Here is a 15,133-nt window from a genome sequence, read left to right on the forward strand (position 1 = left end):
TCTCCCTCTCTCTCTGCCCCTCCCCCGTTCATGCTCTGTCTCTCTGTCCCAAAAATAAATAAACGTTGAAAAAAAAAATTTTTTTTTAAAATGTACAAATGTACCAGAACCCATCAAACTGTACATTTAAAATAGCCATATGTTATGCAATATAAATTATAACTCAAAGATGTAAAAAACACTGGTGTGTCAGGGTCGAAGACAGATTCAGTCTGATGTCAGGAAGCGCTCACTGAGTGCTTACAAGTCGCAGGTACGTGGCCACTACTCAGTAATGGCGGCTACACGGGACGTGCTTGGAGCAGATAGCTCATGACAGCTGCTGATGCAAAGGATGCAGACCTCAGTCACGTCTCCCTTCAGTGGAAGAGAATTAGAATACGAAGCAGAGCTTAAAAGAAAAAAAGTACCCAACAGGAACTGAAGGTAAAAGACTGAGGAACTAATACAAGAGCTTGGCAAAATTCTCAAAGAACTAAAGCCTCCTGAATAGAAGAGTAACAATGATGAGGTCATTTAACTTACGATCAATTGGTAAACCTCTAAGGGATCATGGAGTGTGGTTTTTCTTGTCCCACCTTAGAATATACTCAAAATTATACAATTTACTAATTGCTTTTCTTTAAGCCATCTTATCCCATTCTTCCTACTTACCCTTGGCCTGTACCCTGGAAGGTGCTGGCTCCCTCTTTCTGTCGTAGATATCAGGCTAGGTCACTTCTTCCTCAGCGCTTTGTTCAAGCCCAACACGCTGGCAGAGATGTTTCTACACCCTCCCACCTACGTGCCCCGTGTCTCTAACTTGATGCTTGATGAGATCCTACCAAGCCTTCAAGGCTCACCTGAATTGCTGTCTTTTCTGTGAAAGGGAGGGATCATATTGGATTTGCCTGTTTCTTAATACCTCCTAAATATCAGGGGCACCAGGGTGGCTCAGTTGGTTGAGCATCCAACTTTGGTTCACGTCACGATCTTGTGGTTCATGAGTTCGAGCCATCAGCACAGAGCTCGCTTTGGATTCTCTGTTCCCCCTGCCCCTCCCCTACTCACATGCACGTGCTCGCTCTCTTTCTCTCTCTCTCAAAAAGAAACAAAACCAAAACCAATGAATATCATTTATATGATATTGTATACCATATAAATAAACCTAGGCTCTCATAACTCCATCACTTTCTAGCTGGAGGATCTTGAGAAAGGAACTTTCGTATCTCTGACCATATTTTCCTTTTTCATAATCAAGGGGAGCTGAAAGCATGAATGTCGACGGCTGGGGCAGAGTTCTGTGTCACAATCTTCCCATCTGCTGGCCAGCTATTGCCAAGCCCCCAATTTTTACAAAATCACATCTGGCCACTCTTTGACTTTGAGAACATACGCCCAGATGAACATTAATCTTTCCCCAAAGAACCAGATCCTCCTGTTGCCCAACACCCTTAATTGCTACATACACTCAGACTGTGGATCAGTGGTGGCATCACCCACAGTCCCAACAGCACAGCTGCATTCTGGGATGATTGCGCCTGCGTCACCATAATTTCCAGGCACAGCTGCTGTATTTCTTCTCCTGAAAGAGAAGAAGAGAGTATTGGTAACACAGCTCCTTCTCGGATTCCTTTTCAGGCTTCCTTGTCTTAAATCAAAGCCTCTGCTTGTGTGACATCTACAAGTAACAGAACGTGAGTAAACCGAAAGGTATTTCAAGTGACCTTTTCATTGTGAGTCAAAGAATGTGCCCGCAGGCAGCAGCAGGTTAAGCCTTGGAACTGGCAAGGGCCATGATCTAGCTTGGGAAATTTCTCTTCCGGTGCCCCAAGAAACCTAAATAATCAAGGGGCGCCTGCCTGGGTGGTTTAGTCGGTTAAGCATCTGACTTCGGCTCAGGTCACGATCTCATGGTTTGTGGGTTCGAGCCCCACGTCGGGCTCTGTGCTGACAGCTCAGCGCCTGGAGCCTGCTTCGGATTCTGTGTCTCCATCTGCCCCTGCCCCACTCGTGCTCGCTCTCTCTCTCTCTCTCTCTCTCTCTCTCTCTCTATAAATAAATAAATAAATAAATAAATAAATAAAAACTAAATAATCAAATACCATGAAAAATTTGAGAAAACACGAGCTAAAACGCTTTGCCTCTGTTTTCCTCTCCTTCTACCTTGCATTCAGTTCATAGAAAAATCCATTTAGGTCTGGAAGGACTTAAAAATGTTGCCACATCCCCCAGTGATCGAGTCCTTTTAGTAGCCTGATCCTCATCAGCACACGTATTTTCCCAACCCCTTTTCTTCTTTTTTCTAAGGATTTTTACTAAAACATAAACATTTTTAATACAGCATACAAAAGTAGGGGGAGGCTCAGGAGAACACAATTTTTTTTTTTTTTTAATTTTTGAGAGACAGAGAGAGACAGAGCAGGGAAGGGGCAGAGAGAGGGAGACACAGAATCTGAAACAGGCTCCAGGCTCTGAGCTGTCACAGCACAGAGCCTGACGTGGGGCTTGAACTCACAAACTGCTAGATCCTGACCTGAGCTGAAATCGGACGCTCAACCGACTGAGCCACCCAGGCGCCCCAGGAGAACAAAATTTTTAATGAAATCTCCAGAAACACAGTATCGGTGACGTCATATCTTACACAGGTATTAGGTTCAACTGAAAGCATTTAAGTGAAAAACTGTACAGAGTCAGAATCATCTTTGAGCAACCTCTCAGCTGCATATAAATTATGGTTTATGAGGCGTTTTGTATATCGTGAGCACCGTACTGTAAACAATAGTAGGCAAACACACACACACACACACACACACACACACACACGATATTATAGCATTGTTAAAAAATTGTCCCCCCCCCCCCCCCGACCAATGCCACTTTTTCTTGAGATCAGGGCTGGCGGGGGTGGGGGGGATGTACATGGGATTAAATGTGCATATACTAACTCCACAAAAGAGGTTGCTGGGATGTGCATTCCCTCTGCCTCTCATCACAAAGAATCTGTGGCAGACAGAATAACGGCCCTCAAAGATGCCTACACCCTAATCCCTGGAACCTGGGAACATGTTACCTTGCTTGGCAAAGGAGCTTCTCAGATGTGATTGGGAATAAGGACGAGAGATGGGGAGGTTACCCTGGACCGTGCAAAGGGACCCATGAATCACACGAGTCTTTGATGCGGAAAACCCTTCCTGGTTGTAGAGCACCGGAAAGGGGACAGCGTGAAAAGGCTTCGGCCCTCCCACGCGGGCTCTGCAGATGAAGCACGGGGGATGGCAAGCCAAGGCACGTGGGCAGCCTCTAGAAGCGGGAAAGAAATGGATTCTCCCTGTCTCACTCTGTTCGGACTGCTATCCCAATACATCACAGACTCGGTGGTTTATAAACCACAGAAACTGATTTCTCACAGCCCTGGCAGCTGGCAGCCCAAGATCAGGGTGCCAGCATGGGGGGCTCGGGCGGGACCGCTTTCCCGGCTGCCGACGGCCAGTTCTAGCCATGTCCTCGCACTGTGGAAGAGGCAAGGGAGCGCGGTGGGGCCTCTTTTATAAAGGGCAACAATCCCGTTCACGAGGGCTCCACAGTCACAACCTGATCACCTCCCCAAGCGCCACCTCCCAATAGCATCACACCGGGGATCAGGATGTCGACGCGTGAGTTTCGGGAGGACGAAATCGCTCAGGCCGTAGCGCTCCCCAGGGCATCCAGGGAAGGATGCTTTTCTGTCGATACTTTGATTTTGGCCCGGCAGGAGCCACGCTGGCCCTCGGACCCACAGAACTCCAAGCCAATACATCTGTACAGCTTCAAGCTGCTTCAGGCTGCCAGGTCTCTTACCACAGCAACAGAGAACAAATCCACCCTCCCCCGGGGGGGCTTCCTTGAATCCCAGAGCTCCGAAAACGCGGTCCGATGACCATCAAACCGGCAATCTCTGCGACCTGTGCCACGCGGCCCAGCAACGGGCCTGCTTCCGTCCAGTCTCGTTTCGGTGAGCGCGTGTGGCCCGTGTCATCGGAACTCCTCCCCCTCGGCCTCAGCCACCTATAAAGTGACTCAGGGAAAGGAGCCCAGACGGTCACCCAAGCCGATGGACCTCACGATCGCAAAGGTCTCTCCGGCCGCCGTCACTCGCGACCCAGAATCTATTTTTCTCTTCGGGTCACGTCCTAAAAGCGGAGTCCGAAGGCCTGAAAACACTTGATATTTACCGAAGTTTAGCCTCATGAGTGGCGAGAGGAGCGCGGCCCAGCTCACGGGGGGGAACTGGTAGCTCTCTCCAACAGCTGCGATGGGTTTCATCACGACTTTGAGAAGGGAAGGAGGCACAGACTCAGGACCTGCAACAGAAAGGGAAACACTAGTAAAACGCTCCGTTCTGTGCTCTCAGTCTCAACCCCCTGCGTTACAAAACCCTGCTTCCTCTGCTCTTCTCCTCCTCACTTGCCTCTGGTTTTTCCCTCTTGTCTGGACAGAAATGGTCCACGTCACTACTTGACTGTCCTCCATACGCTCTTTGCCTTTTCATCCAGCTTTCTAAAAAGAGTCACTCGTCCACGTTACTGCGCCATTACTCACTCCCCAATCTACTTCCAGAAGAGGAGGCCATTGCCGCCTCGTCAGGCATAGTCCCTTCTAGTGACCATGAAGTCCTTCCATCCCTGTGGCCCACAGTGGTCGTGCTGTGTACCATGTGACTTGCCGCTTTCACTCTCCAGCCTGTGCAAGGCTGACAGCTCCAGAGGGAAGTGCCTTCCGTTAACAGCTAATCCACAGGCTAAACAGCTATCTACGGCATGGGGCTATGGCTTTAACATACTCTTTTTTTGTTCCCCCAGGTGCGGGTTAATTTGCAACTGAAATGAGGAGACACTGGAGCAGGTATGAGTGGAGCCACAAGGCACAGTCAGGGTTTGAGGAGCCATGAAGGGCCATGTAAAAGTGAAGTCTGAAGGAAGCCGGAAATGATGTGTATAAAGGTAAAGGAGCAAGGAGAAAAGCAAAAGCAGCCGGATCAACATATGTAGCAGAAGGGAAATCAGCATCAGCAGCAAGAGAAGCAGACTGAGTAAAAGGAAAAGCATCAGTAGGAGAAGGATAATCAGGGGTAGAATCAGGAGATAAGCAGCAGAATCAGCAGACAGTGAAAGAGGGGAAGCAAAGGTGGGGCAGAGTCAGCAAAAGGCACAACAGCTGCAGAAAGGAGAAGCACGGGAGAAAGGAGAAGCTGAGGCAGACAACGCAGCAGAGTCAGCAGGCACTTAAGACGGGGAAGCAGAAGCGGGGCAGAGTCAGCAAAAGGCACAACAGCTGGAGAAAGGAGAAGCACGGGAGAAAGGAGAAGCACGGGAGAAAGGAGAAGCACGGGAGAAAGGAGAAGCACGGGAGAAAGGAGAAGCACGGGAGAAAGGAGAAGCACGGGAGAAAGGAGAAGCTGAGGCAGACAAGGCAGCAGAATCAGTAGGCACTTAAGACGGGGAAGCAGAAGCGGGGCAGAGTCAGCAAAAGGCACAACAGCTGTAGAAAGGAGAAGCACGGGAGAAAGGAGAAGCTGAGGCAGACAAGGCAGCAGAATCAGTAGGCACTTAAGACGGGGAAGCAGAAGCAGGGCAGAGTCAGCAAAAGGCACAACAGCTGCAGAAAGGAGAAGCACGGGAGAAAGGAGAAGCACAGGAGAAAGGAGAAGCTGAGGCAGACAAGGCAGCAGAATCAATAGGCACTTAAGACAGGGAAGCAGAAGCGGGGCAGAGTCAGCAAAAGGCACAACAGCTGCAGAAAGGAGAAGCACGGGAGAAAGGAGAAGCTGAGGCAGACAAGGCAGCAGAATCAGCAGGCACTTAAGATGGGGAAGCAGAAGCGGGGCAGAGTCAGCAAAAGGCACAACAGCTGCAGAAAGGAGAAGCACGGGAGAAAGGAGAAGCACGGGAGAAAGGAGAAGCTGAGGCAGACAAGGCAGCAGAATCAGTAGGCACTTAAGACAGGGAAGCAGAAGCGGGGCAGAGTCAGCAAAAGGCACAACAGCTGTAGAAAGGAGAAGCAAGGGAAAAGGGAGAAGCTGAGGCAGACAAGGCAGCAGAATCAGCAGGTACTGAACACGGGGGAAGCAGACGTGGGTGCAGAATCAGCAAAAGGACAAACACCATAAAAAGGAGAAGCGCAGGAGCAGTAGTAGCTGGGCAGAAAAGACAGCAGAATCAGGAGAGACTAGACAGAGGGAAACAGAAGCTGGGCAAAGTCTGCAAAAGGACAAACAGCTGCAGAAAGGAGAAGCACAGAGAAAGAGGAGAAGCAGAACCAGCAGATGCTGCATATGGGGAAGGAGAAGCAGAGGTAGAGTTTTTCTAGAGAGGATACAAAAATGACCAATAAAAATATGAAAAGATGCTCAACATCACTTAGCATTAGAGAGATGCAAATCAAACCACAGTAAGATATCACTTCACTCACATCCATTAGGATGGCTATTTTTTTTTTAAAGAAAAAGGAAAGAAAGGGGAGGTGGGTGGGGGGATGGGTATTAAGGAGGGCACTTGTTGTGATGAGCACTGGGTGATGTATGAAAGTGATGAATCAATGAATCCTACTCCTGAAACCCATACTACACCATATATTAACTAACTTGAATTTAAATAACATCTTGGAAGTTATTTAACACTCCGCAATTGTTGGTGAAGATGAGGAGAGATTGGAACCGCTGTGTACTGTTGGTGGGATTATAAAATGGTAGAACGGCTATGGAAAACAGTATGATGACTCCTCGAAAAATCAGAAATAGAATTCTGGGTCTATACTCCAAAGAACTGAAAGCAGGATCTTGAAGAGATGTTTTTACACCAGTGTTCACAGTAGTGCTATTCACAACAGCCAAGAAGTAGAAGCAACCCAAATATCAATCAATGGGTAAATGGATAAGCAAAATGTGCTTATATGTACATAAGCAAAATACATATGCGTGTACATATGTGTGTATATACATATATATGTATATACACATACAGTAAAACCTTAGTTTGCAAGCATAGTCCATTCAGGAAACATGCTTATAATCCAAAGCACTTGTATATCAAAGTGAATTTCAAGAATCACTGTCTCCGTTGTGATCATGTGACTTTCAGCATCACGTACTACTCACATGGCAAGACATTGCTTGTTTATCAAGTGGAAATTTCTTAGAAATGTTTGCTCGTCTTGTGGAACACTCACAATCTGTATACCATATATATACAAATTAGTTTCAACATTAAAAAGTAAGGAAATCCTGTCAGACATTATAGCATAAATGAATCTTGAAGACACTATGCTAAGTGAAATAGCTCAGTCACAACAAAACAAATACCGTATGATTCCATTTATATCAGGGACCTAAGTAGTCAATGTTAATAGAAACAGAAAATAGGGTGGCTCAGTCAGTTAAGTGTCTGACTCTTGGTTTAGGCTCAGGTCATGACCTTGCGGTTCGTGAGTTCGAGCCCTGCATCGGGCTCCAACCTGACAGTGCAAAACCTGCTTGCGATTCTCTCTCTCTCTCTCTCTCTCTCTCTCTCTCTCTCTCTCTCAAAATAAATCAATAAACTTAAAAAAAAAAAACCAACCCCAAACCAGGAAATAGAATAGTGTCTACCGGAGATTATGGGGAGGGAGAAAGGGTATTATTTAATGGGTATAGAATTTCAGTTCTGCATGATGAAAAAGATTGGTTTCACAATAATGTGAATAAACATAACACTATTGAACATATGCTTTAAAAAAATTATACATTAAAAAAAATTAATAACCTTCCAAGATGGATCGTATCAAGCCCAGGTGGGTTCACCGAATTATACCAACTATTTAAGGAAGAAATTACACTAATTCTTCCGTATACTAATTATACTAATTTCTCTTTCAGAAAACAGAAGCACAGGGAATACTCCTAACTTATTCTGAGGATAGCATTGCCCTAATACTAAACTAGACCAAGATAAAACAAGAAACCTCCAGACCGATATCTCTCATGAACACAGATGCAGAAATCCTTAACAAAATATTAGCAAAATAAATCTAACAATGTATAAAGAGAATTATAAACTATGACCAAGTGAGGTTTATTCCAGATATGCAAGGCTGGCTCACCATTCAAAAATAGACTGATATAACCCATCACATCAGTAATCGCCAACAAAGAAAATCACACAAACAATATCAATAGACGCAGAAAAAGCATCTGACAAAATCCAACACCCATTCATGACAAAAAACTCTCAGCAAACTAGGAATAGAGATTCCCCAAAAAACTCTAGGCTGACATCATACTTCATAGTTAAAAATAGAAGCTTTTTTCACTAAGATCAGAAACAAGTCAAGATGTCTCCTCTCATCACTCCTTTCCAATATTATATTAAAAGTGCTAGCTTATGCAAGAAGATAAGGAAAGGAAATAAAAGTTATACAGACTGGAAAGGAAAATGGAAATACCTAAAATCAGAAATAAAAGTGAAGACATTTCTACCTACCTTGTAGAAACAAAAAGAATTATAACAGGAAACTATGAGAAACTGTGTGCCAGCAAATTAGATAATCTAGATGAAACAGACAAAATCCTAGAAACACACAAGTTACTAAAACTGATTCGAGAAAAAACAGAAAATGCAAACAGTCCTATGACCAGGAAAGAGATAGAAACAAAAAGCTCCTGGGCGCCTGAGTGGCTCAGTCGGTTAGGCATCTGACTTCACCTCAGGTCATGATCTCGTGGTTTGTGAGTTCAAGCCCCACATCGGGCTCTGTGCTGACAGCTCAGAGCCTGGAGCCTGCTTCCGATTCTGTGTCTCCCTCTCTCTCGACCCCTCCCCTGCTCTCTCTCTCAAAAATGAATAAGCATTAAAAAAAGAAAAGAAAAAGAAACAAAAAGCCCCAACAAAGAAAAGTCTAGGACCAGATGATTTCACTGGTGAATTCTACCAAACACTTAAAGAATTACCATCAATCCTCAATTCCTTCCCAAGAAAAGCAGCAGAGGAGGGAATATAGTTAATTCTTGAACAACACAGGGGTTAAAGGTGCTAACGCTTTTGCAGCCAAAAATCCACATATAATTTCTGGCCTCCTCCCCAAATTTAACTACTAATAGCTTACTGTTGATGGAAAGTCTTACCAATAACATGAACAGTTGATTAATACATATTTTGTATATTAAGCTAGAGAAAAGAAAATGTTAAGAAAATTACGGAAAAGAGAAAATACACTTACAGTACTGTACTGTATTTAATGAAAAAAATCTGCATATAAGTAGACATGTGCAGTTCAAACCCGTGTTGTTCAAAGGTCAACTGCACTTTTTTAAAAGTTTATTTATTTATTTTGAGAGAGAGAGAGAGAGAGAGAGAGAGTGTGTGTGTGTGGGGGGGGGGGGACACGGGGCAGAGAGAGAATCCCAAGCAGGCTCCTCACTGGCAGTGCAGGGCCCAACATGAGGCTTGAACCCACGAACTGTGAGATTGTGACCCGAGCTGAAATCAAGACTCAGATGCTCAACTGAGCCTCCTAGGCACTCCTCAACTGCACTTAACTCATTCTATGAGACCAGCCTTAACCTAACACCAAAGGCAAAGAAACCACAACAAACATTTAACAAAAAAAAAAAAAAAAAAAAAAAAAAAAGAAACACAAAAAACCAAAAAACTACAGATGAGTATTTGTTATGAATATAGATGTGAAAACTCTCACTATAACACTGGCAAACTGAATCCAACGGTATATTAAAAGGATTATTCATAATGACCACACAAGATTTATGCTAAGAATGCAAGCGTCATTCAACATAAGAAAATAAATCAATGCAATTTACCACATTAATAGAATGAAGGGGGGAAAACACATGATAATCTCAAGTGACACAGAAAGCTTTTGATAAAGTCCAACAGCTTTTCATGATAAAAATACTCCAAAAGTTAGGAATAGGATGGAATCATCTTAATGTGATAAAGGGCATTCGTAAAAAATACACAGTGAACATTATATTCAACGGTAAAAGACTAAAAGCTTTTCCTTTACAATAGAGAACAAGACCAGAATGCCCACATTCACCATTTTGTATTGCACATTCTGGCCAAAGCCATTAGGAAAGAAAAAGAAATAAAAGGCATACAAATTGGAAAGAAGTAAAACTACCTGTATTTACAGATGACATGATTCTACGTATAGAAAACAGTTCAGTAAAGTTGCTGGGGGTAAAATCAACACACAAAATTTAGTTGTGTTTCTGTATCTCAGGAATGAATAATCCAAAAAGGAAATTAAGAAACAATTCCACTTGCAATGGTGTCCAAAAGAATAAAATACCTAGGATTAAATTTAACTGAGGTTGGAGCGCCTGGGTGGCTCAGTCGGTTGAGCGTCCAACTTTGGCTCAGGTCACGATCTCGCGGTCCGTGAGTTCGAGCCCTGCGTCAGCTCTGGGCTGATGGCTCAGAGCCTGGAGCCTGCTTCCGATTCTGTGTCTCCCTCTCTCTCTGACCCCCCCCCCCCCCCCCGTTCATGCTCTGTCTCTCTCTGTCTCAAAAATAAATAAACGTTAAAAAAAATTAAAAAAAAATTTAACTGAGGTGAAAGACACATACACCAAACAATACAAACATTGCAGAAAGAAATTAAAAATATACATAAGGGGAAAGATACCTTAGGTTCATGGACTGGAATACGTAATACTATCCAAAGGTATCTACAGATTTGGCATAATCCCTACCAAATTTCAATGGCTCTTTTTTTTTTTTTTTTTTTTTGCAGAAATGGAAAAGTTGGTCCTCAAATTCACATTGAATTGTTAAGGGACTCCTAACAGCCAAAACAATCTTGAAAAAGAAAAATCTGAAGAACTCATACATACCAATTTCAAAATTTACTACAGAGCTACAATAATCAAAACAGCATCAAAGGATATTATTGACAAAGTGAAGACAACCTAACACAACAAAATATTTCCAACTCACACATCTGATAAGGGTCTAATATCCAGAATATACAACTTTTACAACTCAAAAACCAGGGGTGCCTGGGTAACTCAGTTGGTTAAACCTCAGCTTCGGCTCAGGTCATGACCTCACGGTTCGTGGGTTCGAGCCCCGCGTTGGGCTCTGTGCGGACAGCTCGGAGCCTGGAGCCTGCTTCGGATTCTGTGTCTCCCTCTCTCTGCCCCTGCCCCGCTCATGCTCTGTCTCTCGCCGTCTCTCAAAAATGAATAAACGTTAGAAAAAATTAAAAAAAAAACAAAACTCCAAAACAAAAAGAGAATCTAATTTTTAAAATGGTCCAAAGACTTGAAGAGATAATTCTCCAAGGAAGAGATGCTACAAATGGCTAACAAGCACTGGAAAAGATGCTCCCGCACCATTAGGTATTCGGGAAATTCAAATCAAAACCAAATGATGTCGCTTCACACTCAACAGGAAGAAAATGATGATGGTGATGGAGAAGGGCAAGTGCTGGCAAGGATGTAGAGAAATTGGAACCCTCATACATTGCTGGTAGGCATATAAAAAGGTGCGGTCACTGTGGAAACACAGTTTTGCAGATTCTCGAAAAATTACACAGAATTACTATAAGACCTAAAAATTCCTCTTATAGATAGATACCCCAAATAACTTAAAACAGGTGTTCAAACACTGACTTGGACACAAGTCTTCATAGCAGGACCACTCATAAAAGCCAAAAGGCAGAAACAATCCAAATGTCCATCAACTGATGAACGGATTAAAAAACAAAACAGAGGGGCGCCTGGGTGGCGCAGTCGGTTAAGCGTCCGACTTCAGCCAGGTCACGATCTCGCGGTCCGGGAGTTCAAGCCCCGCGTCGGGCTCTGGGCTGATGGCTCGGAGCCTGGAGCCAGTTTCCGATTCTGTGTCTCCCTCTCTCTGCCCCTCCCCCGTTCATGCTCTGTCTCTCTCTGTCCCAAAAATAAATAAACGTTGAAAAAAAAAAATTAAAAAAAAAAAACAAAAAAAACAGAAACAACGCATATCCATAGAATGGACTATTATTCAGCCATAAAGAGCAGTGAAATACTGATGCTTACCACTACATGGATGAACCCTGAAGACGTTATGCAAAGTGAAAGAATGCAGCCACATTCTTTCAGCCGTACAGCATACGGTTTCATTTAAATAAAACTTATGGGACAGGCACATCCATAGGGACAGAACGTAGATTAGGGGTAGCTGGAGGCTGGGGGAAACGGGGAATGATGGGGGACCAACTGCTCAACGGGTACAAGATTTCCTTTTGGGGTGATGAAAATGTTCTAGAACCAGATAGCGGTGACGGTGGCACAACGCTAAGAATACATTAAATGCCACGCAATTGTAGACTTCAAAGTGGTTAGAACTGTCAATTTTGTTCTGTTTTACAAAAAAAAAAAAAAAAAAAAAAAAAATTAAAAGAACAAAGCCCAAGAAGCATAGAAATAGATGAAGCAGTCTGGAGAGAAAAAACGCAGAATCCATGACAGAGATTGACACTGTGCAGCCCCTGGAAGGAAGAGTGACAGAAAGGCTCAGTGCCTGCTATCCGTGTCGGCTCCCGGTCCTCGTGCCACTTGAACTGCCCTTGCAAAGATTTCGATTGCTCTCTAAATGCCATATGCAAGGACACTTCTTCCAATCTTTCATGTCATACTTTCCCACATACAACTGTATCATGCCCTCATTCTTGAAATAAATGCTTCCCTACGCTTCCGGGTTTCTCTCGGCTGAGTCTCTCTGCCTGCCTCCGCTTGCTCTCACAGTTTCACATACGATTCGTATATTGACCAAGTAAAGCCACACTTACAACCCAGGCCTTTCCTGATGTTGGACACTCTTATTTCCAGCTAGAGCCATTTCAACAATCAGCATGTTTTCTCAGGCTAGCCACCAATTAATCTACCCCCGGACCCAAGCCTCTGCCAAGTTAGAAACGTAAAACTAGAAGTGTACCTCCCAGTGATGTTTCTCTCCCCTCCAACGAACACGGTTTAGCTTTTTGAAAATGTTAAAGTTCAATACTCTTCTAAGCTGTGTTACCAGTAACTGAAGCTTTATTTCTATTCCATCTTTAAAAAAAATTTTTTTTTCAACGTTTTTTTATTTTTTATTTTTGGGACAGAGAGAGACAGAGCATGAACGGGGGAGGGGCAGAGAGAGAGGGAGACACAGAATCGGAAACAGGCTCCAGGCTCCGAGCCATCAGCCCAGAGCCTGACGCGGGGCTCGAACTCCCGGACCACGAGATCGTGACCTGGCTGAAGTGGGACGCTTAACCGACTGCACCACCCAGGCGCTCCGTCTATTCCATCTTAAGATGGAATACGAGGAGTGCAGGGAGTCAGGGAATCTACCACTGCTATTACAAAGAGAATTTCTAACAAATAAATAAATACATACATAGATAAATAGATAAATAAATAAACATATTCATAAAAAAAATCATTCAGTCACTGAGTATCTAGCAGGTTCCAGGCACTGTTCCAGACAGTGAAGAGAGTATTCAACACGACAGAATAGATTCCTTCACTAGTGGAGCTTATATTCGAGTAAGAGGATAGATAGACAAGGCAAAATCAGGTATGATCAAAATAAAAACGCTGTGATAGGAATCAACTGGTTGGCTATTTACATAACTGTCTACTGATTACACACAGCAGGTGACTGTCCCTATACGATATAGGCAGCAAATTGGAGTCTTTGGTTTCACACACCCCCAGAAAAATTTAAGCCACATTTTTGGGGTAATTCTGGTGTGTGAATCTTAGAAATGGCTTGATGGGCTGGCAGACGGTTCAGTAAGTATCTGTGCATAGAACTGCTTTTCTCTCCTATTAAGGACATGAATCCAAATCTATTTTGGAAATCATTAATTCACAAGCAGATTCCTTTACATTTTTTTCTCAGATCGAGAGTTTTCAAAATTACATAAGATGTTATTCCAGGTCCTTCTACAGAATTCACTACAGAAATTTTGCAGTTTCCAGAGGATCTAGGGAACCAGGGAAGGCATTCACCCTGTCCTCTAATACTAGCACCCAGTGTGAAATATGACCATTTTCTCACACACACACACACACACACACACACACACACACACACACACGCGCGCACACTCACGCGCACACTCACACGCACACACACGCACCATGTTTTATTGTTTAGACAACGAGCTCTCCCTTGACAGGAGAACAGAGCCTGCGTTAATAATGGCACTTTACTATCCATTTTGCATGTTGCTTCCGTATTGACCTGATACACAGCAAGTGTCAGAGACAAGAAGAACCTGTAACACGGAACCCAGGGCTGAAAATCAAGTAAGTGCTATGACACAATAAATCTTCCGCTTTTAAAAGGGCAAAGCATCGCTACTGAGTAGCATAACCAGAATCACACAAAATTTTCCGCTGTATTTACAGGGAACTAATTCTGACATGACCGGAATGAAAGGAATTATAGTAACTGTTAGGAATGGAGGAAACACTTGGCAGTTTCGCTCGTGCGGGGGGAGGCATGGAAAGAGAGGGAGTCCCACGATGGGAGAAGAGAGTCACGTGGCCCCTTCCCCGGAGATCTTCAGCGTCGGACACAGGAACCCAAAGCCAAGTGACGGGAATGATTAGCTCCCTCCTTGCAGTGCTTTGTCTTTTAGGCAAGTGCCTTAGATAAAAGGAAAGTGTGGAATGCTTTATAGACAATGGCTTTGGAACTGAGAAGGCCTAACGGTACTTGTTAATGGGATCCAGATGTTTGAAAATCCAGATACAAACTTGCTTTAAATCTCTCATCCAGTTGACAGCCTCAAAGGACCTTGATATAAATGGCATATCCGAACATAATGCATTACAACAGGACCCATTATCACACATACTTTGGCTACACAGGGGATCACATCTCAATGCCACGACGCACATGTGTAAACCCTCCAGGGCAAGTCTGGTAGTAAGTAGTAGGCTGACAGCCGGTGCTTGTCTCTTGCCCACCACAGCATGTCGCTTGTGTAGTGTGGGCATGACTTCGCTTTCTCCATCTTCAGTGCTGTTTAAAAGCAACTTAGCGTAGAATTATCCAATACACACACACACACACACACACACACACACACACACACGCACGCACACTCAGAGCTGCAGATCAACAAGTGTTTGAACACTAGT

At 44.0% G+C, this 15,133-nt stretch overlaps 2 protein-coding genes across 10 annotated transcripts in view; one reads left to right on the top strand and one right to left on the bottom strand.

Annotated features, from left to right (window-relative positions):
* HACD4 (3-hydroxyacyl-CoA dehydratase 4) overlaps positions 1–10,935 on the top strand; it is a 76,402-nt gene extending 65,467 nt beyond the window's left edge. The window contains exons 7-8 of the transcript XR_007146087.1: positions 4,821–4,961; positions 10,747–10,935. The gene's annotated coding sequence lies outside the window, so the exon portion shown is untranslated. The remainder of the gene's footprint in view (positions 1–4,820; positions 4,962–10,746) is intronic.
* FOCAD (focadhesin) overlaps positions 1–15,133 on the bottom strand; it is a 313,853-nt gene that overhangs the window by 22,072 nt on the left and 276,648 nt on the right. For all 9 annotated transcript variants that reach the window (XR_007146086.1, XM_047828975.1, XM_047828979.1 and 6 more), the window contains 2 exons: positions 4,194–4,322; positions 1,449–1,564 (listed from right to left, as the gene is read on the bottom strand). Coding sequence is in view for 8 of the 9 variants with exons in the window: in XM_047828975.1 (XP_047684931.1) it covers positions 1,449–1,564; positions 4,194–4,322 (245 nt within the window). In the remaining variant the exon portion in view is untranslated. The remainder of the gene's footprint in view (positions 1–1,448; positions 1,565–4,193; positions 4,323–15,133) is intronic.

Source organism: Prionailurus viverrinus, chromosome D4 (assembly GCF_022837055.1).
Source record: "Prionailurus viverrinus isolate Anna chromosome D4, UM_Priviv_1.0, whole genome shotgun sequence".
In the NCBI taxonomy this organism is placed as follows: domain Eukaryota; kingdom Metazoa; phylum Chordata; class Mammalia; order Carnivora; family Felidae; genus Prionailurus; species Prionailurus viverrinus.